General features: G+C 38.9%; 1 protein-coding gene across 1 annotated transcript in view; it reads right to left on the reverse strand.

Annotated features, from left to right (window-relative positions):
- The window catches only part of DGKG (diacylglycerol kinase gamma), a 245,632-nt gene that overhangs the window by 184,978 nt on the left and 46,983 nt on the right, over positions 1–13,671 (reverse strand). Inside the window, exon 7 of the mRNA XM_007935972.2 lies at positions 8,653–8,727. Within this exon, the coding sequence (XP_007934163.1) occupies positions 8,653–8,727 (75 nt within the window). The remainder of the gene's footprint in view (positions 1–8,652; positions 8,728–13,671) is intronic.

The following is a 13,671-nucleotide window of genomic DNA, read 5'->3' on the forward strand; positions in this document are numbered from 1 at the left end:
GTCAGCCCTGACTCATAGCGACCCCTCCTTGGGTTTCCGAGGCAGTATCACTACGGAAGTAGGATTGCCCAACTTTCCTTCCGAGGAGTGGCTGGTGGGTTTGAACCGCCAGCCTTCTGGTTAGCAGTCAAGTGCCTTAGCCATATTTGATTTTTTTTTGATCTTCCTATTAAATTAATAATAGGAAGATCAAAAAAAATCAAATATGTGGAAACTGAATAATACACTGTTCAAAAATAATTGGATAACAGAAGAAATAAAGGGTGAAATAAAAGAATTCCTAGGAATAAATGAGAATGAAAATACAACTTACCAAAACCTCTGGAATACAGCAAAAGCAATACTCAGAGATCAATTTATAGCAATAAATACATACATCAAAAAAGAAGAAAGAATCAAAATCAACACCTTAACTCAACAACTCCAACAACTAGAAAAAGAGCAACAAAAGAAACCTACACTATCCAGAAGTAAGAAAATAGTAAAGGCCAGAGCAGAAATAAATGAAACAAAAGGAAAAAAAAAGAGAGAAAATCAACAAGACAATAAGCTAGGTTTTTGAAATGATTAACAGAATTGGCAAACCATTGGCAAATTTAACAAAAGGAAAGCAAGAGAAGATGCAAATAATACAAATAATAAATGAAAAGGGAGACATCACAACAGAACCAACTGAAACAAAAGATAAGACCAATATTATGTAGAACTGTACTCCAACAAATTCGAGAACCTAGAAGAGATGGACAAATTTCTAGAAACAAAAGACCTACCTAAACTAACCCAGTCTGAGATAGAATACTTAAACAGACCCGTAACAGAAGAAGAAATTGAGCAGGTCATAAAAAAACTCCTCATTAAAAAAAAAAAAAAAAAAAAAAAGTCCACGAGAGCCAAAATATGATCTTGAATATATCCCTCCTGAATTTAGAGATCATCTAAAAAAAAAAAAAAAAAAAAAAGGTCCTGGCCCTTATGGTATCACTGGAGAATTTTATAAAATGTTCAGGGAAAGCTGACACCTCTACTACTCAAACTATTCCAGAACACAGAAAATGATGGAATACTCCCAAATTCATTCTATGAAGCAAGTATGACACAGATACTAAAATCAGGTAAAAACACTACTAAAGAGGAAAACTATAGACCAACATCCCTCATGAATATAGACATAAAAATCTTCATCAAAATCCTAGCCAACAGAATTCAACAATATATCAAAAAAATAATATATCATGACCAAGTGGGATTAATACCATGTATGCATAGATGGTTCAGCATCAGAAAAACAATCAATGTAATCCATCACGTAAATAAAAGAAAAGAACCATATGATCATATCAATTGATGCAGAAAAAGCATTTGATAAAATCCAATACCCATTCCTGTTCAAAACTCTCAGCAAAATAGGCATAGAAGGACAAAATCCTCAATATAATAAAGGGCATATATCCAAAACCAATAACCAAAATTGTTGTCAATCGAGAGACTCAAAGCTTTCCCCTTGCAAATGGAAACCAGACAAGGATGCCTTCTATCACCACTTCTATTTAACATTGTATTGGAAGTCCTAGCCAGGGCAATAAGGCAAGAAAGAGAGATAAAAGGCATCCAAACTGGACAGGAGCAGCCTCGGGGACCTCAGGAGCGGCAGGATATCCATGTAAAAAGGGGTGGGAGGCAAGGCTAGGCCCCAAAATCCCTGCAGCCAGGAAAGGGAAGGACCAGGAGTGGCCTGAGACCACAGATTGGTAGGTTTCAGGTAGGAATTAGGTAAAAGGAGGATGCAGAGGTTTCCAACAGCCAAGGGAGACAAATTTGCCTGTCAGTTTGTCATCCTGTGAGGCATGTACATTGCTGTGAGGCTTGAGGCTATGCCACTGCTGTTTCAGACACCAGCAGATTGCACAGGGTGCACAGGTTTCAATGCAGCTTACAGACTAAGACAGACTAGGAAGAAGGAGGAGGTCATCCACTTCTCAATAATTGGCCAGGGAAAACCTTATGAATAGCAGAGAAGCACTGTCTGATACATTACTGGGCAACTTTATGAATATCTTGGAAACATTATCTGACACAGTGCAGTAAGACTAGCCCCTTGGGTTGGAAGGCACTCAAAATAGGTCTGGGAAAGAGCTGCCTCATTAGAGTAGAACCAACCTTAATGATATGGATAAAGTAAATCTTTCAGGACCTCCATGTGCTGACGTGGCACAATTCAAATTGAGGAGAAACAACTGCAAACATCCATTAATAAATGGAACATGGAATGTACGAAGTATGAATCTATGAAAATTGGAAGTTGTCAAAAATGAAATGGAACGCATGAAGATTGATATCCTAAGCATTGTTGTTGTTATTATGTGCCATCAAGTCGGACCTGACTCATAGTGACCCCTCCTTGGAATCCTAGGCATTAGTGAGCTAAAATGGACCGGTTTTGGCCATTTTGAATCAGACAACCATATGATCTACTATGTCAGGAATGACAAATTGAAGAGGAATGGCGTGGCATTCATCATCACAAAAGATGTTTCAAGATCTGTCCTGAAGTACAATGCTGTCAGTGATAGAATAATATCCATATATCTACAAGGGAAACCAATTAATATGACTATTACTCAAATTTATACACCAATCACCAAAGCCAAAGATAAGGAAATTGAAGATTTTTATCAACTTCTGCAGTCTGAAATTGATCAAACATGCAATCAAGATGTGTTAATTATCACTGGTGATTGGAATGTAAAAGTTGGAAACAAAGAAGAATCATTGGTAATTGGAAAATTTGGCCTTGGTGACAGAAATGATGCTGGAAATTACATGATAGAATTTTGCAAGACCAATGACTTATTCATTGCAAATATCTTTTTTTCAACAACACAAACAGTGGCTATACATATGGACTTCACCAGATAGAATACACAGGAATCAGATTGACTACATCTGTGGCAAAAGGCAATGGAAAAGCTCAAAAACCAGGCCAGGAGTTGACTGCAGAACAGACCATTAACTGCTCATATGCAAGTTCAACTTGAGCATGAAGACAATTAAAACCAGCCCACGAGAGCCAAAATACGATCATGAATATATCCCTCCTGAATTTAGAGACCATCTAAAGAATAGAATTGATGCATTGAACATCAGTGACTGAAAACCAGAAGAATTGTGGGATGACATCAAGACCATCATCTATAAAGAAAGCAAGAGGTCATTAAAAAGATGAGAAAGAAAGAAAAGACCAAAATGGATGTCAACAGAGACTCTGAAACTTGCCCTTGAGTGAAGAGTAGCTAAAGTAAATGGAAGAAATGACAAGATAAAAGAGCTGCAATGGGCAGCTTGAGAGGACAAAATAAAGTGTTATAATGAAATGTGCAAAGACCTGGAGTTAGAAAACCAAAAGGGAAGAACATGCTCAACAGTTCTCAAGCTGAAAGAACTGAGGAAAAAAATTTAAGCCTCAAATTGCAATATTGAAAGATTCTATGGGAAAAATATTGAATGATGCAGGAAGCATCAAAAGAAGATGGAAGGAATACACAGAGTTACCGTACCAAAAAGAACTGGTTGATCTTCATCCATTTCAGGAGGTGACATGTGTTCAAGAACCAATGGTATTGAGTGAAGAGGTCGAAGCTGCACTGAGGGAATTGGCGAGGAACAAGGCTCCAAGAATTGATGGAATACCCATTGAGATATTTCAACATACAGGTGCCCCACTGCAGGCACTCACTTGTCTATGCCAAGAGATTTGGAAGACAGCTATTTGGCCAACTGGAAGAGATCCATATTTGTACCCATTCCAAAGAAAGGTAATCCCACAGAATGTAGAAATTATCGAAGAATATCTTTAATATCTCATGCAAGTAAAATCTTACTGAAGATAATTCAAAAATGGTTGCAGCAATATATTGACAGAGAACTTCCAGAGGTTCAGGCTGGATTCAGAAGAGGATGTGGAATGAGGGATATCATTGGTGATGTCAGATGCATCTTGGCTCAAAGTAAAGAATACCACAAAGATGTTTACTTGTGTTTTAATGACTATGCAAAGGCATTTGATTGTGTGGATCATAACAGACTGTGGATAACATTGAGAAGAATGGGCATTCCAGAACACTTAATTATACTCATGAGGAACCTGTACATAGATAAGGAGGCTGTCATTCAAACAGAAAAAGGGAACACTACATGGTTTAAAATCAATACTTTCACCATACTTATTCAATCTGTATGCTGGGCAAATAATCTGAGAAGCTGGATTGTATGAAGAAGAACGTGGAATCAAAATTGAAGGAAGAATCATTAACAAAGTGTGACACAACTTTGCTTGCTGAAAGTGAGGATGACTTGAAGTACTTACTGATGAAGATTGAAGATTGAAGAATAAAGTATGCAGTATGGATTACATCTAGTATAAAGAAAACAAAAATCCTCACAACTGGACCTATAAGTAGCATCACAATAACTGGAGAAAAGATTGAGGTTGTCAAAGACTTTACATTGGTTGGTTCTACAATCAATGCCAATGGAAGTAGCAGTCAGGACATCAGACGAAGTAAAGCACTGGACAAATTGGCTGCAAAGGACCTCTTTCAAGTGCTGAAGAGCAACCATGTCTCCTTGAGGACTAAGGTGTGCCCAACACAAGCCATGGTGTTTTCAATCACCTCATATGCATGTGAGAGCTGGACAATGAATAGGGAAGATCAATGAATAGGACAATGTTGGTGAAGAAAGTACCGTGGACTGCTAAAAGAACTAACAGGTCTGTCCGGAGGAAGTGCAGCCAGAATGCTCCTTGGAGGTGAGAATGGCCAGACTTCATTTCACATACTTTGGTCATTTTGTAAGAAGGGACCATTCCCTGGAGAAGGATGTCATGCTTGGTAAGGTGGAGGGTTGACAAAAGAGGGAAAGGCCCTCAATGAGGTGGATTGACATGGTGGTGGTAGTGATGGGCTCAAGTGTAGCAAGAATTGTGGAGCTGGCTCAGCCAGGCGGTGTTTCATTCTGCTGTGCATAGGGTTGCTATGAGTCAGAGATAGCTCAATGGCACTTAACAACAAATTGGTGAAGAAGAAGTAAAGCCATCTCTATTTGCAGATGACATGATCTTATACATAGAAAACCCAAGAGACTCGCCAAAAAATTACTGGAAATAATAGAAAGCTTCACCAAAGTGGTAGGATACAAGGTCAATATACAAAAATCAGTTGGATTCCTCTACATCAACAAAGAAACCTCTGAAAAGGAAATAAGGAAAATAATACCATTTAAATAGCTACCAAAAAGGTAAAATACTTAGGAATAAATCTTACCAGGGACACAAAAGACTTATACAAAGAAAACTACAAAACACTACTACAAGAAACTACAAATGATCTACATAAATGGAATAGGAAGACTGAATATTGTGAAAATGTCAATGCTACTGAAAGCAATCTATTCATTCAATGCAATCCTGATCCAGATTCCATCAACGTTCTTTAAGGACATAGAGAAACAAATCACTAAATTCATACGGAAAGGAAAGAGACCTTGGATAAGCAAAGCACCACTGAAGGAGGTCTCACACTCCTGGATCTCAAAACCTACTATACAGCCACAGTAGTCAGAACAGCATGGTATTGGTACAGTGATAGACAAATAGACCAATGGAACAGAAATGAAAACCCAGAAATAGACCAACCCATCTATGAACAGCTGATTTTTGACAAAAGGCCAAAAACCATTAAATGGGGGAGATATAGCCCCTTTAACAAATGGTGCTGGTACAACTGGATATCCACTTGCAGAAAAATGAAATAAGACCCATACCTCATCCCACACACAAAAACAAACTTAAGTTGGATCAAAGACTTAAACATAAAACCCCAAACTATAAAGTTCATCAAAGATAAAATAGGGGCAAATCCAGGGCCCCTAATTTATGGCATAAATAGACTATCAAACATAACCCAAAATGCACATCCAGCAAAAGAGAAACCAGATGACTGGGACCTTTAAAAAATTAAGTTCTTAGGTGTATCGAAAGACTTCTCCAGAAGGATAAAAAGAGAACCTATGGATTGGGAAAAAATATTTGGCTATGTCATATCTGACAAGGGACTTATCTCTAAAATTTATAGAAAACTTCAACACCTCAACACCAAAAAGACAATCAATCCAATTCAAAAACGGGCAGTAAATATGAACAGACACTTCACTAAAGAAGATATATAGGTGGCCAACAAACACGTGAGGAAATGCCCACGATCATTTCCAAACCAAGGGCATATATGCGTTCCTTCCGAGGAGTGGCTGGTGGTTGATTTGCTATTAGGAAAAAAAAAAAAAAAAAAAATCACTGCTGTTAAGCTGGATCTGACTCATAGTGACCCCTCCTTGGGTTTCTGAGGCAGTATCACTACGGAAATAGATTGCCCAATCTTCTTTCCAAGGAGTGGCTGGTAGGTTTGAACTGCCAGCCTTCTGGTTAACAGTCAAATGCCTTATGAGATATCATCTCACCCCAGCAACAACAGTAAAGTTCAACAGGACAGAAAATAACAAATACTGGTGAGGGTGCGGAGAGATTGAAACTCTCATATACTGCTGGTGGAACTGTAAAATGGTACAGCCACTGTGGAAAACAGCAATATCATGAAATTGAACATAGAAATACCATTTGCTCCAGCAATTCCATTACTAGGAATATACCTTAAAGAGAAGAGAGACAGGACACAAATAGACAAACACACACCCATGTTCATCATAGCACAATTCAGTATAGCAAAGAGATGGAAACAACCTAAATGCCCATCAATAGATGAATGGATAACCAAATTATGGTACATTCATACAATGGAATACTATGCTACATTAAAGAATAATGAAGAATCCACAAATCATCTCACAACGTAGATGAATTTGGAGGACATTATGCTGAGTGAAATAAGTCAATCACAGAAGGACAAATATTGTATGAGTCCATTTTTATAAAAAGTTAAGGCAAGGTCTGCAGGAAAGTAAATTCACTTTGTAGATAACCAGGGATGGGAGGGACAGGGAAGGAAAATTTTGGACTAGTTGGGGGTCACATGTTGATTTGGTAAGGGTAGGGGCAGTATAGAAAGAGTCCATGACCAGCACGGGGAAAATGCAGAAAGGGAGGACACAGAAATGTGCACAGAAGATATAGACAACAGAGGCAAATTCTATTACATGTACAATACTGCATTTATCAGTGGCACCAAACAGTAGGCTATGGATAAATGCATAGACAAGTGAGAAGATCAGGTGGGGGTAGGCAAACAGGAATATAACCAAGACCAAGGACAAATCTTACACTTGTACTTGTGCTACAAAATTATCCACATACATTACAGAAGTAACAGAGGACAAAGTTGAAGTAGCTTCTTAGAGACAACCAAGTACCTTGAGGGAGAGAATCAGACCTGCAGGTTTGGGATCATAGTCTCAGGGGACATCATGCTCAATTGGCACAACTTAGTACATAAAAGTCTTGTTCTACATCCCACTTTGGTGAGTAGCGACTGGAGTCTTAAAAACCTTCAAGTGGCCATCTAAGATGCAACTATTAGTCAGTCACCTCTTGTCTGGAGCAAAGAAGAGTGAAGAAAAGCAAAGTCATTTGGAAGCAATTATTTCGAAGATATGATGGACCATGAGGACCTCAGCCTTCAGGACCCCAAGACCAAAGAACTAGATAGTGCCCAGTTACCAATGCCAACCACCCAGAGAGGGATCAAAATTGGAGATTCTGGATAGAGTGGGAGGACAAATGTAGAACAAAACTCAAAAGCACAGAAATGACCAGAATTACTGGTTGGATAGAGACTAGTAGAATCCCCAAGACTATGGCCAAGGTTATCCTTAAGGCCTGGAAATGGACTCACTTCTGTGGATTGGCTCTCAGCCCAACAGTAGGAAGACCTACAAGCAGAACACCTACTTAAGGGAGATGCACCCCTTAGATCAATCAGCCACAAGACATGAGAGGGGCAGCATTCATATAGAGGGAAATCTGGTCAGACAGGCATGCATAGATAAGAAGGGCGCATGGAAGGGATAGTCACAGGGAGGAGGGGGGGAGAGTTTTTTATGGTTGGGGATTGTAATCAGGGCCATGACACTGAATATGCATGAACTATTGAGAGTAAAACAAATTTGTTTTGTAAATTTGCACCCATATGACAATTTGGAAAACAACAAAAAAAGAAATAATATTGTTTTGTTTGCAGTACTATAGTAAGGATTATAGAAAATGTATATAAAGCTTCTAGTTCAATACCTGACATATAGGAGTCCCAATATGTAATTACTACTAGTATTGTCTGGTGATTGAGCAAAGTCTCTAAAGTTCTATCTTTAACTTCTTAGATCTATAAATTCCTGTTATAAAAATTTAGTTCTGGAGAGAGGTTCGGAGAAGTTATTAGTTCAATTACAACTATACTTTTCCTGTTGCCCATGATATTTCCTATGCAAGAAGTGAGAAGTCAAGGTGTACAACCCCAGAGAAGCTGCCTAAAAGTAGATGAGCCTGGGAGAGCCTTCAAAGTAAACCTTGGCATCCAAGTCCAGAGGATGTCCCAATCTCATCTTGGAAGCTCAATTAGAAGTCACTCCATATTTATGGAAACTCACAGGTCTTAGCTCCGTGGGATCCCACTCCAGGTACTGGGCAATGTGCAGCATTTGGTTGACAATGCGATCCATCTCCTAGAAAACACCAAGGGAGAAACCAACTGAGGGTGCATTTTTCAAAGCAAGACTCAAAATGAAACCCAGTAGGCACACAACCAGGGCTGAGCATGAGAAGCAACTGGTACCATACACTATCATTTCCCTAGGAGTTCACCATTAGTTCCCACTCCCTTTGCTTCTGTTTTGACTACAAAGCTCAGTGGAGAGAGATGCTCTCAAAAAGCACAGAACAGGACTAAGTCAGAAAGCTCACTGAATGCTGACCTCTTTGTCCTCATTCTGGCCCTTCACTTAGAGAATATAGAAAGATGTACTCCTGGTTTCTCCGTCACTGTGCTCGTGGTTCCCACAAATACTTACAAACCAAGGCAAGCTTCTCTTCCCCCTCTTATTACTCCTCATCCTTACAATCCATTTATATCTGCTGGGGCCAGTTTCAGTTGCAGGAAGGGCTACTGTATTGGTCATAGCTCAGGCATGATGATTTAGATTTATTTTGGCCTCCTACTTGTCCTGTGGTCCAGCCCTGGGCCCAGGACCCCATAAGTAGGAAATTTATGGTGGAGTAAAGAGCTGAACAGAAGATTTCAAAGGGTGGCTTGAGGAGACAAAGTACTATAATGAAATGTGCAAAGACCTAGAATTAGAAAATCAAAGAGAAAGAAGACACTTGGCATATCTCAAACTGAAAGAGCTGAAGAAAAAATTCAAGTCTTGAGTTACTATACTGAAGGATTTTATTGGGCACAACACTGAATGGTGAAAGAAGCATCAAAACAAGATGAAGGAATATACAGAGTCATTGTACCAAAAAGAACTGATTGATGTTCAACCATTTCAGGAGGTAGTATATAATCAAGAACTAATGGTATTGACATTTTGGTAATTTTCATCTGACCATCCATACCAAATGTTCCCACTTTTCAAACCTTACTCAGCAACATGGATTAAGATAAAAATCTCTTTCCTTCCATCTAGTGACACTTTGAGTGCTTTATGTCATGTTATTGTAGCAGTATGTTGTTGTTGTTGTTGTTGTTATGTGCCATCAAGTTGGACCCAACCCATAGCGACCCCTCCTTGGGTTTCCGAGGCAGTATCACTACGGAAGTAGATTGCCCAACCTTCCTTCCGAGCAGTATGTAGAAAGGATTATATGGAAAATTGGGATACTCTCCATGGATCCAACTAAATAAATGAAGAACAGGTAAACTTGCCTTTTGTGAAAGGCCAAGTAACATGCCTTGTGGGTTTTGAAAAGGTTAATGCTTTCTTAACATCTTTGCCCCTGCCCAGGGACTTTTTAACAATATGACTGTTACTTGACCTAACTTGAAAAGCCATATCCAAGTGCTTTATTGTAAATAGAGCCATATCAACAGAAATAATTTTTATTCCGTAGGGTTCTCTATTTAGTGTAAATTTCTAAATCAGCTTCTAGTAGTTACATTTTATATCTTTCACCTGCATTTTGGTGTTTGTCTGAAGAAATGAAAGAGGAAAGCAAATATGAATTGTAAATGAACAACAATTTTCACTGTATTTTTGGGATTTATTAGTAAATTTATTTTCATGGGAGGGTATTAAAAACAGAAAAACTTGATTTCCTAGGCTGAAGGTCTAAGTATTTGATCAATATATTAGACTTATGATGACCAGTTTATTCACTATCTTTCAAATGAATTTGCTTTAAAAACATATGAAGACCAGCTCTCCTCATTTCCTTCATTAAGCATTCAGGTAAATTCTACCTGGAGCAGTGTGATATCCTTCTTTTCTGGTTTTGTTGTTGTTTTTGTTTTGTTTTGTCATATGATTCCACAGATATACCTAGTTAATTTCAGCTGATGGGAGACCAGGAAATTTGCAAATGGATGGTTTGACATTTCTGTAAATAAAAAAAAGGGCCTGGTAATTCTTCTAAAAATAACCAACAAAAAAACCCCAATGGTATTGAAGGAAGAAGTCCTAGCTACATTGAAGGAATTGCAGAAAAACAAGGCTCTAGGAATTCACAAAATACCCATTGAGATGTTTCAACCAATGGATGCAGTGCTGGAGGTGCTTACTCGTTTATGCCCAAAATTTGGAAGATAGCTATCTGGCCAACCGACTAGAAGAGATTAGTATTTGTGCTCTTTCCAAAGAAAGGTGAGCCAACAGCATGTGGAAATTATCAAACAATATAATTAATATAACACACAAGTAAAATTTTGCTGAAAATAGTCCAAAAACAATTGTAGCAGTATCTTGACAGGAAACTGTCAGAAATGCAGGCTGGATTCAGAAGTGGATGTGGAATGACGGATATCATCACTAATGTCAGATGGATCTTGATTGAAAGCAAAGAATACCAGAAAGATGTTTGTATGTGTTTTATTGTCTATGCAAAGGGATTCGATTGTATGGACCAGAGAAAATTACAGATAACTTGAGAAGAATCGGAATTCCAGAGCACTTTATTGTACACATGAGGAACCTGTACATAAACCAGGAGGCTGTTGTTTGAACAAAACAAGGGGATACTGCATGGTTTAAAATCAAGAAGGGACTGTGTCACAGTTATATCCTTTCACCATACTTATTCAATCTTTATGCTGAGCAAATAATGTGAGAATCTGGACTATATAGAGAAGAATGTGGCATCAGGATTGGAGGAAGACTCATTAACAACCTGTGATATGCAGATGACACTACCTTGCCTGCTGAAAGTGAAGATGCCTTGAAGCACTTACTGATGAAGATCAAAGACTATAGCCTTCAGTATGGATTACATCTCAACATAAAGAAAACAAAGTCTTCACAACAGGACCAATAAGCAGTATTTTGATAAATGGAGAAAAGACTGAAGTTGTCATGGATTCATTTTACTTGGATCCACTCAACGTCCATGGAAGCAGCAAATCTGGGCAAATCTGGTGCAAAAGATGTCACTTTGAAGAGATGAAGCAGTGTTTGACCCAAACCATGGTATTTTCAGTAGTCTCATATGCATGATGCATGTGAAAACTGGATAATGAATAAGGGAGACCGAAGAAGAATTGACACATCTGAATTGTGGTGTTGGCAAGGTATATTGAAAATACCATGGATTGCCAGAAGAATGAATAAATCTGTCTTGGGAGAGGTACAGCTGGAGTGGTCCTTAGAAGTGAGAATGGCTAGACTTTGTCTCATGTACTTTGGTCATGTTGTCAGAAAGGACTAGTCCGTGGGAAAGGATATTATGCTTCATTAAGTGGAGGGTCAGGGGAAAAGGGGAAGACACTCAATGAGATGGACGGACACAGTAGCTACAATGATGGGCTCAAGAACAGCAATGATTGTGAGGATGGTGCAGGACTGGGCAGTGTTTTGTTTTGTTGTACATAGGGTCACTATGATTTGGAATGAACTCAATGGCATCTAACAACAACATCTGCCTGATGAATGAGCCTTTGAAACCAAGGCCAGTCTCCATATAAAACCACCTCAAAGAATTGAGGGATGCTAACATGTCAGCACATGCAGAGCCCTACTGAAACATACCTGGCCTTACAAGGCATTTAGTGTCAAAGTCAGCATCTCTTGTGTACCAGCTAAGATGTTTATAGTAAGATTGCTTTGGTACACATTGGTGGACTGAAGAAAGGCTCAAAATAGTTACCTCTACCAGGTTGAATTCTGGATCAAAACAAGCAAGGTAAAACCCAACAGGAATTAAAAAAATACAGTATTTCGTTTAAATTAAAAAATAAACCATAGATGGAGATAAGGACATGGGGAGAAAGGTAGGAACAGGGCTTGCTACTTTGCAGAAGTTCCGATGGAAAAAGAGCTAGTCAATGTCCTTGGATCTAAGATTCAATGAGAAAAAAATGTGATTTAGGAACTAAGAATTAGACTCAGTCTGTTGTTATTGTTGTTAAGTGCCATTGAAATGACTCTAAGTCATAGTGACCCTATGCCCAACACAACGAAACAATGCCCAGTCCTGCACCAGCCTCACAATGCTTGCTGTACCTGAGCCCATCATTATAGCCACTGTGTCAATCCATCTCATTGAGGGTCTTCACCTTTTTCACTGACCCTCCACTTTACTAAGCATGATATCCTTCTCCAGGGAATGGTCCTTTCTGACAACATGGCCAAAGTACATGAGATGAAGTCTGGCCATTCTTGCTTCTAAGGAGCATTCTGACTACACTTCCTCCAGAACAGATTTGTCTAGACTCAGTCTAGAGCTGGGTAAATAGAAGCACAGTAAGCCAATTCCAGAAATAACTAGTTCTCCTGATGTCTACCCTTGTCAGTCCACATTTGAATGTTTAAGAGTCATGGAGCAGTGGACTCAGTTCAACGTCATATATTAAGAAGGGCATTGACAAACTAGAGCTTGTCCAGAGTGCTTATTTAAGTCATGTCTTATGAGATACAGTGTTATGGTGGTTGTTAGGTGTGATCGAGTTGGCTCTGACTCATAATAACCCTACGTACAACAGAACAAAACACTGCCCAGGCCCGCATCATCCTCAGAATCTTTGCTATATTTGAGCCCATTGTTGCAGCCACTGTCAATCCACCTTGTTGAGGGTTTTCACCGATCCACTGCTTTACCAAGCATGACATCCTTCTCCATGGAATGGCCCCTTTGTAGGAACTAGGAAATTTTATTGTGGAGAAGATTTTAAGGGACATGTGATAGCACATTCAAGCATTTAACAGCCTATTGGGTAGAATTGGTATTCAACTTGTCCTGGTTAACTACAGAGGGCAAACTATGCCAACAGATGGAGGGAAGAGAGGTGGCGAGTGTTTGCCTATTTTGGTCACCCTACTTGTTTTCTTTTTTTTTAGGATTTGGGTGAAGATTTACAGAGTAAATTCACTTTTCATACAACAGTTCACATATACTTTGTCTCATGTCATTGACCAAAATTTACAATGCAGCAGCTCCCCTCCCACTTCCTCCCCATAGTT

This window comes from Orycteropus afer, unplaced genomic scaffold, assembly GCF_000298275.1.
Source record: "Orycteropus afer afer isolate SDZICR_OR568_19922 unplaced genomic scaffold, OryAfe1.0 scaffold00032, whole genome shotgun sequence".
Taxonomy (NCBI): domain Eukaryota; kingdom Metazoa; phylum Chordata; class Mammalia; order Tubulidentata; family Orycteropodidae; genus Orycteropus; species Orycteropus afer.